At 37.9% G+C, this 17,501-nt stretch overlaps 1 protein-coding gene across 2 annotated transcripts in view; it reads right to left on the minus strand.

Moving 5' to 3' along the window:
• Positions 1-17,501, minus strand: part of nr6a1.S (nuclear receptor subfamily 6 group A member 1 S homeolog) — a 146,334-nt gene that overhangs the window by 114,505 nt on the left and 14,328 nt on the right. For both annotated transcript variants that reach the window (XM_041574150.1, XM_018231927.2), the window contains exon 2: positions 271-312. In XM_041574150.1, coding sequence (XP_041430084.1) covers positions 271-312 — 42 coding nt within the window. The remainder of the gene's footprint in view (positions 1-270; positions 313-17,501) is intronic.

A 17,501-nucleotide genomic window follows, 5' to 3' on the forward strand; every position in this document is an offset into this window, starting at 1 on the left:
TATTGGATTTTTACATCATTTTCTAGTAGACTTAAGGTATGAAGATCCAAATTATGGAAAGACACTGGTTCTGCTTCCTCTGTAGTTACCCTCAAGATTCAGCACTTTCTGCAAAATTTGTCCAAATACCTATTGCTAAGCCAAACTGTGCTGTCATGAGACTGGAAGTCCACATTTTTAGGGGGGGTAGATTTTGTATGCAAATAAAGGTTTGAATTGGGTTTCGGTATTCAGTCAAAAAATAAAATTACATATTCCAGCTAAGCTTACCTGCAGTATGTTCAGTCTCCCCTGCTGGTTCCTTGTAAAATCCTAGAAAATATAAAAAATGTACTTAAAGTAAATAAAAATACCTCAATAAAATGTTCTATAAACATATATATGCATATCAATCCTGAAAGAAAAGCAAATAAAGAATTATGAGCAGTCATTAAAAGGTGAGCACAACAACAAGGAAAACAGACATTGAAATTGCTGGTGAGCCTAGGAATGTACCAGTTGTTTTTAAACAGTTTCAGAAGCGGTTTGTGAAAGAGGTCATGTTTACAGATTTTTGGGGACCCTTTCAAGATTTTGGGCCATGATTAAAAATAAGATTTAATCAAACATTAACATTTTTCTCTTAATACACACCCTTGAATATTCACTTTGAGTCTGGAGACTCAACTTTAAAAAAAAGCAATCCTCCAAAAGATGGCAAATGCAGGGCTCAATACAACATAGCTCCAGGATGAACAGTGGTTTTATTACGTTAGATTGAAAAAAGCTCTGCAGGAATCTACCAAATTACATGCCACAAAATGAGTTTGAATGAAGTAGTGTTTAATTTATTGAATATGATCCTAAAGTAGAATTTCTGCATTATATTCCATCTAACATCCTAAAGCAACTTGTATTTGACTGCACAACCTGTGTAGGAAGGTAGAATCATATAGGACAGCCCTCATAAATGTGGCAATATTATCTGTACAATCTGTACAGTGCTTGATGCCTTTATACAACACTACAAAATATCTCATAAAAGTTGATAACTGGGGGTCAGTAAAACAAAGGGTGCAGGCAGTGAGCTTACTAACTATGACCCTATATGAACTCCCAAAATCCTCCCTCACAGATGTATCAATCCGCTACCAGTAGGTAGAAAGAGGCCGGTGTTTCAAAGGGCTCCAGGGCAGGTAAAAATAATGTTATCAAAAAGGATCGATCATCTACTGACAGCTTTTAATATGTTTCTGAAAGGAAACCTTGCAACCTGACAGCCCCAGGAAGCCCCCTAACATCTAATCTAGGTGTTACAAAATGAATAGTCCACACCTGGCCCTGCACAAAAGAATTGCCTTAGAAAACCAGAAGTGATTACTGTGCAATTAGCCAGACAATTCAGTTGCACTCCTACTGGAGCCATACAGGCCTATAAACACCATGAGATCTGAATGTGATTGTCAGAAGACTAACCTTCAGCATGCAGATTTAAGTTTTAATTAGTGACCCTAGCAACCAGAACGTTTCAAACTGGGGAGAACCAGAACATAACATTAAGAAAAGCAGCTTCAAACAACATAACAGCCAAGAGGCTGAACTCTGATGAGTCCTGTAGAGAAAACATATGAGATATATATACAGTATATACAGTATTGTAACAAAAATATATTTTTCATATGGTATCCCTTCAAGCAATATAATGTTGTTAGATTGATTCATTGCTGTGTTTGTACAGACTGCAAATCTTTCCCCTTTCAATGAAAGCCCCTTTCAGCTGCGGCTCTCTGGCCAGCAGGCTTTTTACTTTAATTCTATTGTCCAAATGAAAGCCAATCTTCAGGTCTCCTTTGTTAGATGGGGCGGGCTTATCGGCAGGGCTCAGATGCCTGGAAAGTGGATGAAATGTCAAGGAAATCTCATTCTACTCCATGCCACCACCTCCTCCTTGGCAGTAACGTGTGTTTGTGAATAGAATTAATGCCTACAATTTGTGCTTACTAGAGGATTCTTTTCACTATAAGTGAGGCTTTACACTGACATCTGCTAAGGACACTGCTAGAATCACTTGCCTGAACAGTTGTTTCATAATAAAAGATTTTTTCCTTTTAAACGCAAAGGACTGCAATCAACAGGCAAGGTCTAAAGAAATGAGGGAATAAAGTGATTATCCTGATAAACTTGCTTTTGCCAGAAACTAACACCATCAATCACAGCAGGTGACACTCAAGCCAGACCTTGATATGTAAATTATAGCTTTATGGTTAGTCCACATCAGCAGATTCGGGGAGATTTAGTCGCCTGTCGACTAATCACCTCTTCTTCTGGGAGACAATCTCCCCGAACTGCCTTTGCGTGTCTTCCCGTCTGCTATAATGAAAAGTCGCCTGCGCTAAAGCACAAGGAAACTTTGGGCTACTTCGGAAAACGAAGAGCCACGTGTGCTTTAGCGAAGGCGACTTTTCATTATAGCAGTCGGGAAGACACGCGAATGCAGTTCGGGGAGATTGTCGTCCAGAAGAAGAGGCTATTAGTTGCCAGGCGACTAAATCTCCCCGAATCTGCTCGTGTGGACTAACCCTTTAGTATCAGCCCTGCAGATATAACAGATAGGCTATTACTAACCAATATGACCTGTACAATATATTCTTAAAGCTTTATGCCTGAAACTGTAAAATGTAAGTTATATCACTGAATGTTGGTTTAAATTTGGGCTAAAGAGCACAGTGAACCCCAAATTTGAAATGAATTGCGGACTGTATATTGTGAGTGGGTCCCTAAGCAGCACAGAGCATGTGCAGTGAATCAGCAGAAAAGATGGCAAGCTACTGGGGCATCTTTGGGGGCACAAATCTTCCCTGATACAGGGCTGTGGTTGCCTTGGGCTGGTACAGAAACCCAAAACATAATGCACAGCATTTCTAGCTACTTCATTAGTTAGGATTTAGTTTTCCTTTAAGTGATTTTCTATCGGAGCAGAACATTGTAATGAAGGGTAATGCATTTCCGAAGGAACCACCAAAAATAAAGTATAATTCATTTCATATAACGAGTCTCTAATTCAACCTTACATTAGGTTGTATAGAAAAGCAATAGTCAGCATGTTATGGATGAACAGTAACAAGCAACGGGGTGTTGTATAATTCTGAGTGCATTTGTGCTATAAATCACTTGCCTTGTGCTTTGGGATAAAGTGACTTGTTCTCTAATACACTTTTAATTATACATGTTTTGCACAAGAAAAAAAATTAAGAGACAGAATCAGTCAATATTCTCCATCAACATCTGTTGGCTGTGCACAGTTATATTTAATTGGAACTTGGAAGGCATCATACATAGGCATCACACACAGGCCATTTATAACCCAATATCTGCCTGTGTACAATTATGGTTGGCCAATACATTTACAATCCAGTTCTACAGTCTAACATAATTTGCTTGAGATGCACCGAATCCTGGATTCCATTTGGATTCTGAGCAGGATTTGGATTTGCCTGACCAAATCTGAGCCATTAACATCAAAATAATTTTGTTTTTGCATATTATAAAAACACTGTACAGCCTATCTCAGCACCCCAATAACTGAAAATATATTGCAGGGACAAAATACAAATCAACAAAAATACAAATACAAAAAAATACAAAACCCACATCTGACATAAAGAAATCAAAGCTTAAAAGATGAGTCTATGAATTATATAACGATCAAGCACATTATGATTCAGAAGAAATAAATCCCCACATAAAACCTTCTCCAAACACCACAATCCTTGAACTGTTTCTCTTGTTTAGCCTTGAAGGTTGGTCAATACAGCAAACTTGAGATTTCAGTCTGCCATCGCTTCAGGCTACACCACACACAAAACACATACAAACCATTAACCAAAGATTACAGACTAAGCAGAGTGCAGTTATAGAGAAAATGTGTTGCCATTCATGACTCACAACCTCCCGGAAACCTTCTGCAGAACAGAGGTGGGATTGCATTAAATGTAAAATGAGAATTAGTGACCACTTGCAGTTCGATTTTTAATGCAAAACAGAAATAGTGTTTTAAAATTGATGAAGACTGGTTAGTGTTGACTATTTTTATTATTCTCTGCGCACATTACGAATGCATTTAAAGATTCCCCTGCAAGTGCTTTTCTGAAGAAATGTTATACTTCTAGAATGATCAAATATTTAAGGTAAGATTTGGATTATTAAAAGGGCCTTAAAAGTTAAATAAAAACAAATCAAGCATCAGCATAATAAGGGCTAGTATAGCTCCTACAGCAGTGGAACATCAGACAGATCTTATCCTAATACTTTGGGTTAGATCAGATACAGTTATAAAGGTATGGGATCCATTATCCAGAAACCTGTTATCCAGAAAGCTCAGAATTACAAAAAGGCTATCTCCCATAGACCAAATTTTGGCTCTGTAATAATAAAACAGTACCATGTACCTGATTCTAACTAAGATATAATTAATCCTTATTGGAAACAAAACTTGCCAATTGAGTTTATTTAATGTTTACATGATTCTCTAGTAGATTTAAGGTATAAAGGTCCAAATTATGGAAAGATCTGTTATCCGGAAAGTCCCAGGTCCTGAGCATTCTGGATAACAGGTCCTATACATGTAATGTATTTCGGCTGCTATTTTTTTGGAAAATATATTAAAAAAAGCACAGGTAAACCAACCCCCTTCCCATACTGATCAACCTAATGTCAAAACTCCCCTCCTCCAATAATAATGTTAGCTCTCTATTTTCTGCCATTGCATCATTCCAAATGTTGAGCTCCCAGGGCCTTAAAATAAATTTGCCGTGGGCTCCACTAGTTATTGGTTATATCACCATAAAAAGCCAATGGCACATGGGGGTTTCTTCAGCTGCACATTTCAGCAAAAAAAGTACCCAAAAACAAAACAGGTTCTGCTGGTGTTTCTCATTAAAGGGGTGATTCACCTTCAAACAACTAGTTGTTTTCAGATAAATCACCAGAAATAATGACTTTTTCCAATGACTTTCTATTTTCTATGTATGACCGTTTTTCTAATATTGAAGTGTCAAGTGTCTTTTTTCACCTTCTGAAGCAGGAGGGGGGTTGTCGACCCTGTAAACTGTTCTAAATGGATACATTTAGTTGATACATTTCTTATTTTTGTCCCTGCTGAGCAGAATCCCTGGCTTTCATTACAGGCAGCTGTTAGAACTGATACAATAGTTGCTAATACTCCAGAGATGCTGCTGAGAAATGTATCAACTCAATGTTGCAAACTTGTAACAGTTCAGAGTCTGCACCTGAATCACTGAGCTGCCAGACTCAAACACCAGAGACATGGACATTCAACTTTAAACTTAGATTTTGGAAAAACAGTAAAAAATAAATAATGGAAAGTAATTGGAAAAAGTCTTTATTTCTGGGGAACAATCTAAAAACAACTGAATTTAAAAAAGTGTTTGGAAGTTGAACAACCCCTTTAAGGGACAGAGGGTAGGGTGGTTGCAGGTGGCAGAGACTATGGTATGCGTCCCATCGGTCTAAAGCCCCACAATGAAATATATGGTCTTGATTCATTAACGGAGCCCATGCCATGTACAAGAGCTAGTAAGAAGAAGCTTCTACCTTTACATCGTGCCAAAAGCTTTACTCCCAGTTTGAAGTTTTCAGTAACATGAACAAATATTACAAATTCAAATGGCCCACAGAGAGGTGCACACACATATAAAGGCAGAATTCATGGAAGAAGCAGTAGTGACAGTATATATACTTGACGTTGGTCAGGGGGTACATCGCTTCATAAGGTAAGTGCCGGGTTCAAATGATGGTGTAAGGCAGAAAAGTAAAGGCACTTGCACACGGGACAATTCCCAGTGATTGGCCAGTCACGCAATATGGATCTTGGCAGGTTAACATTAGCAGCAAAATGCTCCAATTTGCTCCTCCACTCACACTTGAAGGGTAGCGGTCTGGTCTAAGGTGGTCTGTCCTGTGTCTTCCGCCTGGTGTACTGCAATGTACTTATACCCAACTCAAGATATCTAAAGTGACATATATAACAGAAAGAGTTTGCTGTGGCCACAAGTAAAGTGCTGGCAACATCAAAGGATGCATGAAAATAAAATTAGAAGCCACTCCCTGTCCTGTGTCCACTGCAAGATTTCTCTTGAGCTTCTGCCTGTCTCTGGAATCCACAGCCACTCCCCATCCCTTCATAACTTCAAATGGTCCCCTAAAGACTCACATGTTTAAAGGGGTTGTTCACCTTCAAACAACTAGTTGTTATCAGATAGATCACCAGAAATAACGACTTTTTCCAATGACTTTCTATTTTCTATGTGTCACGGTTTTTCTAATATTGAAGTATAAAGTGTCATTTCTCTCCTTCTGAAGCAGCTCTGGGAGGGGGGGTCGCCGATCCTGTAAACTGTTCTAAATTGATACATTTAGTTGATACATTTCTTATCTTTGTCCCTGCTGAGCAGAATCTCTGGGTTTCATTACAGGCAGCTGTTAGAATTGATACAATTGTTGCTAATACTCCAGAGATGCTGCTGAGAAATGTATCAACTAAATGTTGCAAAATTGTAACAGTTCAGAATCTGCACCTGGATTACTGAGCTGCCAGACTCAAACACCAGAGACAGGAACATTCAACTTTAAACTTAGATTTTGGAAAAAACGTAAAAAATAAATAATGGAAAGTAATTGGAAAAAGTCATTATTTCTAGGGAACAATCTAAAAACAACTAAATTGAAAAAAGTGTTTGGAAGGTGAACAACCCCTTTAAAGAAGCCTGATACACCCTGGATTACCTAAAGTGACATTCCACAGAGAAAAATCACCAATTCAGTCCCTGTGCTGATTTTTCCCCAAGTGCTTATCTGCATATCCCTCTAACTCTCGTGTTTCATTTTATTTGTTCATTTGTTTTATTGTATGTTCCTTAAAATGTTTTCTGCTGTATAACAGTGGCGGGCAAAACCATGGACCATTAACCTTGCAGCTTACATAAGCCTATGGCCCATTAGCATTTTAACTGCATCTGCCCTACAGCACTTCGAATTGTTTCTGTAAATTACCCTCCCATTTAGACTGTAAGCCCTACAGGGTAAGGTCCTCCATCCTTTTGGCTTCTTGACACTGATCACTTAATCTGTATTGTAATTATATTTTATATTTATGTGAATTGTATTTCTAAAAATGCACTTGTTTGTTACTTATTATTGCAGTGACCCCTTGTTTATTACTACTAATTTATTGTTTTTCTGTACAGCTATACAAATAAAAATATAGATACATACATACGTGGAGAACGGCAGCAGTCATTTAGCGGTTGTCATATAGACAGTTGTGAATTGTATTTCTAAAGTGCAAAAAGTACCCTTCCTGACGCACATAGGGCAACAACACAACAGCCGCTGAACGATAACATTTGATTTAGCATTTTTGAGCTTCAGAGTCATCCTTGAGTCAGACAGAGTGCTTTTTGTTGGTTAATATTATAAGCAGCAAAACTGGGGCATTTTGACAGCCATGGTTTTCTGCCAATGGCAGTACCAGTAAAAACACCCTTTAAAAAAGTATAATAAATATAAATATAGTGTACATACAGATATATTATTATTGTTATATATTTTATATATAATAACAGGTGACATTGCACTGAACAGAAGCAGACTGATTGGTGCAATCAGGAATTACCCAGAAGAGGCTAAGACAACCTCCTATCACCCTAATGAATTGACAATAGATACTTTGTATACACATCAAAGGTTGAGTATCTTCATATAGGAGGCACAGCCTCTGAAGTAGGGAAGGCCACCATGCAAGAGAGGATCAGCTCTCCATTGGGAAATCATTCTCCCTCTGGAATTAGACTAAGAATAGGATTGTAGCGTTAAGGTTCTTTCAAGCCATAAACCTCAACATACAAAACAAAAGTGCAAGTCTCTTCAAGAAGACTCAGTTTAAAAATAACCCTAGATTCAAATAATAGTAAACAGCCAGCAGATGGGTTTCATCGGTCTACAGAAGTTAGACGAATGAAAAATCTGACCAGTCGATTGGGATTTATACACTAATCTTACCCAAAATGTAAAATAAGAAAAATGAACATCTCTACAAGAAATTTATATCCAAACTGATATTCCATAAATAATCCTGTACCTCCGCATTAGCACGAAAGCAAGCCATTAGGCAACTGTCAGCACCCCCTGACAGCCTTCAGTTGTTAATGGGATATAAGGTCTCGTAATTACCGAACACGGCTCTGCATTAAAGTTGTGGGATTAAGGGTAAAAAAAATTGATCCAGGTTCTGAAACAGAAACTTGTTCCATCGCTAACAAGTCATCTTTCTTACCGAACATCATTTTGGCAGCTACAAAGGCATCATTCCTACAGCAGGAACAGTGCGTGCTGTGATCCAGAGCCAAGCATATCCCTTTACATTGTGAGTTTAGGCCTGTCACCTCAGGCACACTCCCAACTCCACCCACACATCTGTAGCACTTTTAACCCTGACACACAACAGCCTGCTATCACAGCCCCCAGTGAATGGGAACATATGCTAATTACACAGAGGGGGGTGAGATTGACCTCTAGCACGTGCCTACTTTACAGGCTTAGCAATTACTGCACCTAAGACTTTTTTTATGCTCAGCATTAAAACCCCAGCCCTTGCTAGAGTCAGGATAATGGTTCAGCTAGATGTCTATAGGGCAGATTTACTAAAGGGCGAAGTGGCCGTCCCTAGCAAAAATTCGCCAGAAATGCCATCTGCAGGGACATTGCCAATTTACAGGTGTAGAGGACAATTCACTAGAGAAAGAGAGCGTCGCTAGTGCAGTTATGCGCATTTTCGCTCAGGTGAACGATTATTACTCCGCAAATTCACTAAAGTGCGAATTTTACAGAACGTTACCCCCTTTCGCCAGAGTTTCCTTCCCCAGTTTAGACCTGGTTGAACTGATAAGATGAGGCTACATCCTCCTCATTCTTATGTCAGCGACATCATATTCTGTACGCCGAAAAGTCATAAAAGTTCTAAAAAACACTGGCATTTTTTCATATTTTAAAGTGGGATTGTCTTCAAAAGTTGTAACTATTAAAAATGTTATGTTGCAGAGACGCAACTTAGTATTTTAGAAAATTAGCATAGCGGTAGCGAATTTGCGCCTCGCGAAGTGTGGCGAAGCCTTCGCAGGCGAGAATTCCCCCTTTAGAGAATTTGCCTCTAAGTTCCAGTAAATCAAACTATGATCTATTATCTGTATTGCACATTAATATTTTGAAGTGGTGAACAAAAAGCAGCAGGGCAAATCTTCTTATCAGATAAAGGCACCTCGATGGAAAAAATTGCAAGAAGAAAAACAGAGCCATTAAACGTTTTAGTAAGCTCAGTCGACTGTAAAGTAGATGATATAAAATGTCCTTGTTTTCTTGTTTGTTATGTTTTTTTTTTTATTATTTGCCACCACTGTCTAATACATTCCAACTTTTAAATGGGGGTCACTGACCCCAAAACAAAACAACTATTGCTAGGTAATACAATTTCATTGGTATTGTTACTTTTTATGTTCATCATTCTGTTCAAGCCCTCACCTTTTCATTTTCCAGTTCTTTAATCAAACCTATCTGGGTTGCTAGAGTAAATTGGACCCAAACGCCCGGGAAGCTGCTGAAATTCCAAACAGGAGAACTGCTGATAAAAAAAAATTAAACCATTGGCCATGCATGGGCCAATAAAATCGTCTAGTTTGGGCTGAGTTGGCTGCTAATTGGCCAGTGTATGATGCTAGCCGACAGGCCTGCATGACTGATGTCTGTTTGAAAAGCAGTCAGATGGTATCAGGCAGGTTTGACTTTGCTGTTGAATCAATAACTACACTGAACCACTAAACCCAGCTCTATCATTCCATACAGAAATTATAAAAATCTATACCCCAAAAACTGGTTTCTCATGTTCGGCTCAGTTCTAACTAACCAATATGGAACGTACTATAATACAGCATGGTACACTAATGGTTTTGACAACAAACAAAAGAAGAGTTCCGAATTGGTATGTAAGAAAAGAATAAATGTTATTTTCATAGGATAGTGGTCACATTATAACTATTATTATAGCAAAAAAACAAAAACAACAAAGTTTTCCAGCAGTGGCAGAATGCCAGACTATATCGCAGCTGGAACACCTGATGTGGAGTTGCCCAGAACAGAAATATAAAACTCTCCTCTTATAGTACATATGTCTGTCTGCAGAAACAGATGGCTGTGGTTCCGCATGGTAAAACGAAGCAGGCTTATCAGATACATGAGCCCTCTCCTGTGGGACAAAGCAGCACATCCAAATGTTTTCATGCCTCTGCTGAATATGAAACTGATGTAGGCATTATATCAGGACCAACCAGTCACGGCTAAACATTCAGGTCTGCTTTGTTTTGCCTCAAATACAACTAAATGCTGCAGGTAGAGAAAATTTGAGGGCTATAGTTCAACAACACCTTATCAGCCACAGGTCACTATGTTTATGCATATGCATCCTGAAAAATATAACAATGGGGCAACCATATATAATCTCAGCTGGTAATGTTCCTAAAGGGGTACGTTTTCCATTTCAGGGAGGCATCCATAGGTACATACCATTGAATATGTAAGGGTATAATGACTGAGATTTCTCCGATTGGGAGAATCCCAACCGTACTCAACAGGCTCAGAGTAAGAGTAACTGATTTTAATAGACGAGCAAAAGAAATTCCAACGTTTGGAACACATCTTAGTGATCCTCCTCAGTTAGAGTAACTGATTTTAATAGACAAGCAAGAAATTCCAACATTTCAATAACATCATCACTTTGATGTGATCAAAACGTTGGAATTTCTTTTGCTTGTATTTTAAAATCAGCTTGTTGAGTGCATTTTTATTTTTTTATAATTTTGTACACATTTTACCTGCCAGGCATGTTGTGTTTTTGTGAGGGCTTCTCCGTTTTCCAAATTGCTTTTGAAGTAGTTATTAAAGCAGATTCTGTCAAGCTGTTTATAAGTTCTGCCTTTCTTTACTCCTGAACAAAAGTAGCAGAAGCCGACCAATTAACAAAATTGCTGGAGAATTGACTTCTGCTACACTGTTTCAAGTGTCAGAACCGGAGAACAGAATGGAATAAACAAATACTTTTTTCAGTAAATCACCAGAGGGACAATACATGCAACGCTTCTTTTTCCAAAGTTGCGCAGTTTCCATATGCTCCTATCAACCTACCCTTGTGCATGCACCTGGAACCACTGTGTCGGCCATGGTGCAAGCACACAGAGTGGATTTTGATAATGTAGGAGTATGCATTTCAGCTCCAAAATCCACTCCATGTGCCTGCACCTGGGCCGGGCATGAATCTCAGCCTGCATTTATCCAAAATTAAGCCTGGCATTGTTGTAGCCTAATTGTTTGAAATAAAGATCAACTGAAGACCAATTGAAAAGTTGCTAAGAACAGATCGATCTATAACATACTGTATATACTCGAGTATAAGCCGTTGTGAGTATAAGCCGAGGTACCTAATTTTACCTCCAAAAACTGGGAAAGCTTATTGACTCGAGTATAAGCCTAGGGTGAGAAATGCAGCAGCTTCTGGTAAGTTTCAATCAAAACATTGAGGGTTTCTGCTCCCATTGGAGGTGCCGGCGTTTCGTTTTTGGATGCCGGCGACCATTCTTGGATGCCGGCGAATATTCTAGGAGACTATTCTTGGATGCCGGCGAATATTCTTGGAGACTATTCTTGGACACCGGTGACTATTCTTGGACACCGGCGACCGTTCTTGCGCTTGACCCGAGTATAAGCAGAGGAAGAGTTTTTCAGCATATTTTGGGGGCTGAAAAAAACTCGGCTTATACTCGAGTATATAGAAAGTTAAAAAGTGAATAGACTAAATGCCATTCAAATGAGTAAAATACTTTTCTTTAACTAAAAAATTACTGAATAATTGATGCAATGATAGAACGAATGTCTTTGGAAGCTTCATCTGAAATTTGGCACAAGAGTTGTTTACACAGTGCTCTCTGCTGCCTGTCTGTCCCTGTGTACACTTACATGCATAGTATCAGCCCCTCAGCCCACACACACAATAAGGATTTTGTTGCGAAAATGCAACTGACCCATGTGCCATATGCCTTGGTCACTGCCAACTTTTCTACCATAAAGTGATGAAAGGGAGACAAAAGAGGAAGAGGCTATAGGTGACTTCCTAAAACTTTATGACAATTTGCATCCTCAGAAAGGTAGCCTATTAACCCATAAAATGATTATCCTATAAGAACGCTGGCCAGAATTGATCTACTTGCTCTAGAAAAAGCCAAAAAAGTGACCCTTGTGGTGGCCATACATGGCCCACAGCCCCAAAGATAGGAGTGTGTTCAAATTTCTATTGATCAAATGGAACATGTTTCATAACAGCAGGAGCTTATCAAGTCCTTATCTCACCAATCACCATGATCCCTGAAACCAATATCCACAGTGTTTAGGTGTAGTGTGTAATTGGACAAACAGCATATGCCCACAGATAATGATACAACATCATACAATTTAATCTGCACGTATATGTTCATCTTTAGCATACTCTGTATAATGCCACTGTGTTACCCACTGAGCTGGTTAGAATACACTTTCAACTCAGAATATGTGGCAGGTGCACTTAGATACATTTGTAACAATTTAAGATAAGCAAAACATATAAGAAGGTCTCTTGAGGAAGGACAATTTCACCTTCTTTAGCAAAACTGTAATAACACATAACAACCACAGAAATGTGTTCAAACTTTCATAACCTGCAAAATTTTGTAAAATGAACATGGTAATTATTGGGTGTGGCCATAAAATGGGCATGATCAAAAAAAATGTCTGACCCTCTCCACAAGCCAAATCTTTATGTCCCTCTTTCTATTTCCAAAATCTTGGGAGGTACGAGAATTGTCCATGTCCCTTATGCTCAGATCTATCCATGGTTTATAAATATAGATCGGTGGATTTCAGCTACAGGTATGGAACCTATTATCCAGAATTCTCGGGACCTGCGGTTTTCTAGATAACAGATCTTTCTGTAATTTGGATTTCTGTACCTTAAGTCTACTAGAAAAACATTTAAACATTTAACAAAATCATTTAAATGTTTAAAAATAAACCAAATAGGCTGGTTTTGCTTCCAATAGGGATTAATTATATCTTAGTTTGGACCAAGTACAAGGTACTGTTTTATTATTTTTATATATTTGGATAAAATGGAATCTATCGGAGATGGCCTTTCCATAATTCGGAACTTTTTGGATAACAGGTTTCTGGATAATAGATCCCACACCTGTAGAAATCATACAGTATTGTCTGTTAGGCCCTTTAGGCTGATCAGTTGGACACCATTTGCCTCTGTGGTCCCCCCCTTTACTCTGAGCTGCCTTGCTAATCAATTAATAATGTCTCCTTGTGTTATGTTACCTACTATAAAAGAAATGCATAATATTTATCAGCACAGAAAGAGGAAAAACACAAGTAAAAAATTACAAAAAGTTTGAGAACCTGTTGCACTGAAAAGAAACCTTACATTCTTAATGGATAAATAAAGGCAAATGAGATTACCCGCATAATAGCTGCTCGTTCTTTTGTAACCAGTACACTGATCAATGGCAAAAATCATTATTTATGCAAGCTGCACTGTTTAAACATTTAAAGATTGTGCTTGCCTTGGTGGATAGGTCTGCATAAAAAAGGGTTAATTAAATTAAAACCTAATACAAAAGGCTCTTGGATCCCAATGGAGATGTCTGATCTATAGGTTCTCTGTTATAAAGTGGAGAAGGATAAATGACTGCTCTGTGTTTTCGTTGCTATTGATTTTTATCAAAAATGCAACCCCAAAAAAGGCTTGAGAAATGTTTTTAAAAATTTATAGGAAGGGTTTACAATTCTATCACAATGTAAACAAATGATTCCTATTGATCTGCTTACGTTTGTTTGTGCAAGTGAGCCAACCATACAGTTCCATACTGGTCATCCAAATGGGGGAAAAAAAAAAAAAAAAAAAAACATTGTCCTTTTTGTACTCAGCAAGAAAAACTACAAAAATTCATAACAAATCTCTTAAATGCCTCTTGAATATCCAAACACAGGGAATCAGAGCAGAATTTACAACCTTCTCAACAAGTCAGTTTGGACCTCTAATGCCATCATAGACATCTAGAGAAAATGTGTAATCATTTTGTAGCCACAAATGTTTTTTTAGACTGTAAGCTCTTTTGAGCAGAGCATCCGACTTTTTCGGGCAAAAATCCAAAAAATTATGGCTTTTTGGTGAATTATGGTGAAAAAGCCTGAAAAAAATCGAGTGATTAGGGAAAAACCTCCAAAAAAAAGTATACAATTCCGTTTTTCACATATTTTTATCGTGTTTTTACCCGAACCAATTAAATTATGCTTTTTTAATAATAAATAAGGTCAAACTGTGGATTCTAGTTTAGTATGACTTTTTTTTTGAAATCTGAAAAATTCAGATTCAAATTTTGGTGCCAGCCTATACCTTACTTTACCTTACTTTATTTTATTTTTTTTAAAAGCACCAATTATGGGTCTATGTAGCTTTTTGTAACATTTTTAACAGAGACTATATTGTTGAAATACAGAAATGGCACCTACTATCTAAAATGCTTAGGACCTGGGGTTTTCCCGATAAGGGATCTTACTGCAATTTGGATCACCATACTTAGTCTTCTAAAACATAATTTAAGCATTTAATAAGCCCAATATAATTGTTATGCCACCAATATGGAATCATGTAGGATGTAGGTTAGTTGCAATCAAGTGCAAGGTACTGTAATTTGGAGCCTTCTGGATAATGGATCCCATACCTGTAAAAATATTCCAAGGGTAAGCAAAGGCATATTTATCAGATGTACTGCCATATGGAATAGCATTATAAGGGTGATGGCACATGGGGAGATTTTTTATGTACAGAATGGACAATTCTAAGCAACTTTTCAAATGGTCTTCATTTTTTAAAGTTATTTTATTTGCCTGGTTTTGACTCTTTCCAGTTTTCAAATGGAGGTCACTGGTCCCATCTAAAAACAAATGCTCTGTTAGGTTATAAATTTATTGTTATTTCTTCTTTTTTATGGTCCTTCTTTCCAGGCTTCTACTATACATATTCCTGTATCTTATTCAAATCAATGCATGATTGCTAGGGTAATTTGGACCCTAGTGACCAGATTGCTGAAATGGCAAACTGGAGAGCTGCTAAATAAAACACCTCAAATAAAATATGAAAACCAATTACAAATTGTCTCAGAATGTCATGCTCTACATCATACTAAAAGTTAACGCAAAGGTGAACAACTCCTTTAACAATCAAGTTACAATTTCAAGTCATGCGACACAAGATATTACTAATCACAATTTATTGTGGATATATTTTACATGTAACGTGTACCATCTAAAAAGACCTGTTGAATGGGAGGAGGATGACTTCCATTTATGCTTTTTCATCCCTCTTCCTACTTGTCTCTCTCTGAATCCGTCTCTACCTCTTTCTTGAGTCCCCATATGCCAGTATTTTGGTTTCCCCCCATCTCCACTTACGTGCTTTCCTAATTATCTTTTTGTGCCATTTTCTTCTTTGCTATCACCATATAGGCTTGTCTTTATCTTTAGCAACTGCTAACAACCAGTTTTTAAGCACTTTTTGGCAACTTCAGAGTTTGATTCTTTTCCCTAGATAATAGGGATGCACCGAATCCACTTTTTTGGATTCGGCCGAACCCCCGAATCCTTTGTGAAAGATTCAGCCGAATACCGAACCGAATCCGAACCCTAATTTGCATATGCAAATTAGGGGCGGGAAGGGGAAAACATTTTTTACTTCCTTGTTCTCTGACAAAAAGTCACGCAATTTCCCTCCCCGCTCCTAATTTGCATATGCAAATTAGGATTCGGATTCGGTTCGGCCGGGTAGAAGGATTCGGCCGAATCAGAATCCTGCTGAAAAAGGCCGAATCCTGGCCGAATCCCGAACCGAATCCTGGATTCGGTGCATCCCTACTAGATAAACAAGTAAATGCTACATTGCTTGGTCAATGCAGATTTAAAGGGTAATTTTATCAGTGCCAGTTCCTAACTCTAGTTACCTACATACTACAGTTACCTACATGACCCTAAATCTTCTTTTTGCCAATGTCAGGGAAATGCTAAATCAACTTCTTCCAGAAGCCCGACGCATCCTTCCCATCCACAGAAACATAATGTGACGTTAGCATAAAAACAAGGCATTGTGATGTTGCTCCTTTGAGTAACAGCTCATACTCACCACTCAGTGATGGATTGGTTTCCCAGTGCAGGCAAAATGATTGATTGTTTCTCAGGAATGGAATCCCATTGTGTGACTCTCACATGTGCCTCAATCACCACAGAGATTTCAAAATTTCTTTGGTTTATCGTTTAATTAGCACCCAAAGAAAGCAAACCCACAGTGGTGCAAAACAGCAGCAAATTACTTTATTCTAAGATTTGTCACAAATTAACAGCCTGCACGTCAGAGAAGGCTCTCACACCCAGTATGATATTTATGGTGACTAAAACTGGACTTTTATGCAAAGCGAAAAGCTACATTGTACCACACAGATTTCTAAATGTAAATATTTAAAAAAAAAATCGTATTATTATATCGTTGGCCGTACAGGTATTGGATGGAAAGGCCATCTCCGGTAGACTCCATTTTATCCAAATAATCCAATTTACTTTGTAATAATAAAACAGTACCTTGTACTTGATCCAAACTAAGATATAATTAATCTTTATTGGAGGCAAAACCTCCCAAAGCCTATTAGGTTTATTTAATGGTTACATGATTTTCTAGCAGACTTAAGGCATGAAGATAAAAATTACGGAAAGATCCATTATCCAGAAAACCCTAGGCACCAAACACTCTGCATAACAAGTCCCATACCTGTATTAAGTCTCCATTTTCTACATGGAATATACTATATGTCAAAGACATCATTTGACATTCCAATTTTTCAATTAGGCAGTAAAAAAATACGTTTATACCCATAGAGTTTGAAAATTAGTTCTGTTACCATATGAAGAGGTTTTGACACAAAAGTGATCTCTTATATTGTTTTATAATACAGGTATGGCACACCCCTTATCCAGAAAACTATCATCCAGAATAACGATTCTAATTTTTAAAAATAATTCCCTTTCTCTCTGTAATAATAAAACAGTACCTTGCACTTGATGTTAACTATGGTAAGATGAATGAATACATATTGGCAGCAAAACAATCATACTGGGTTTCCTGAATAAGTGATCTTTCTGTAATCTGGATCACCATACCTAAAGGATGAATACTTATGCAAGCTGCATTTTTTTTCTAATATACAAAAATATCACATTCTACATTTTAATATGTGGTCCTGGAGAATGGATTTGGCTGAATGCTGAAACAGATCTGAACCTTTGGCGGCACTGGAAATAGCCAAATGACATGCACACAC

The sequence above is a fragment of the Xenopus laevis genome, chromosome 8S, assembly GCF_017654675.1.
Source record: "Xenopus laevis strain J_2021 chromosome 8S, Xenopus_laevis_v10.1, whole genome shotgun sequence".
In the NCBI taxonomy this organism is placed as follows: domain Eukaryota; kingdom Metazoa; phylum Chordata; class Amphibia; order Anura; family Pipidae; genus Xenopus; species Xenopus laevis.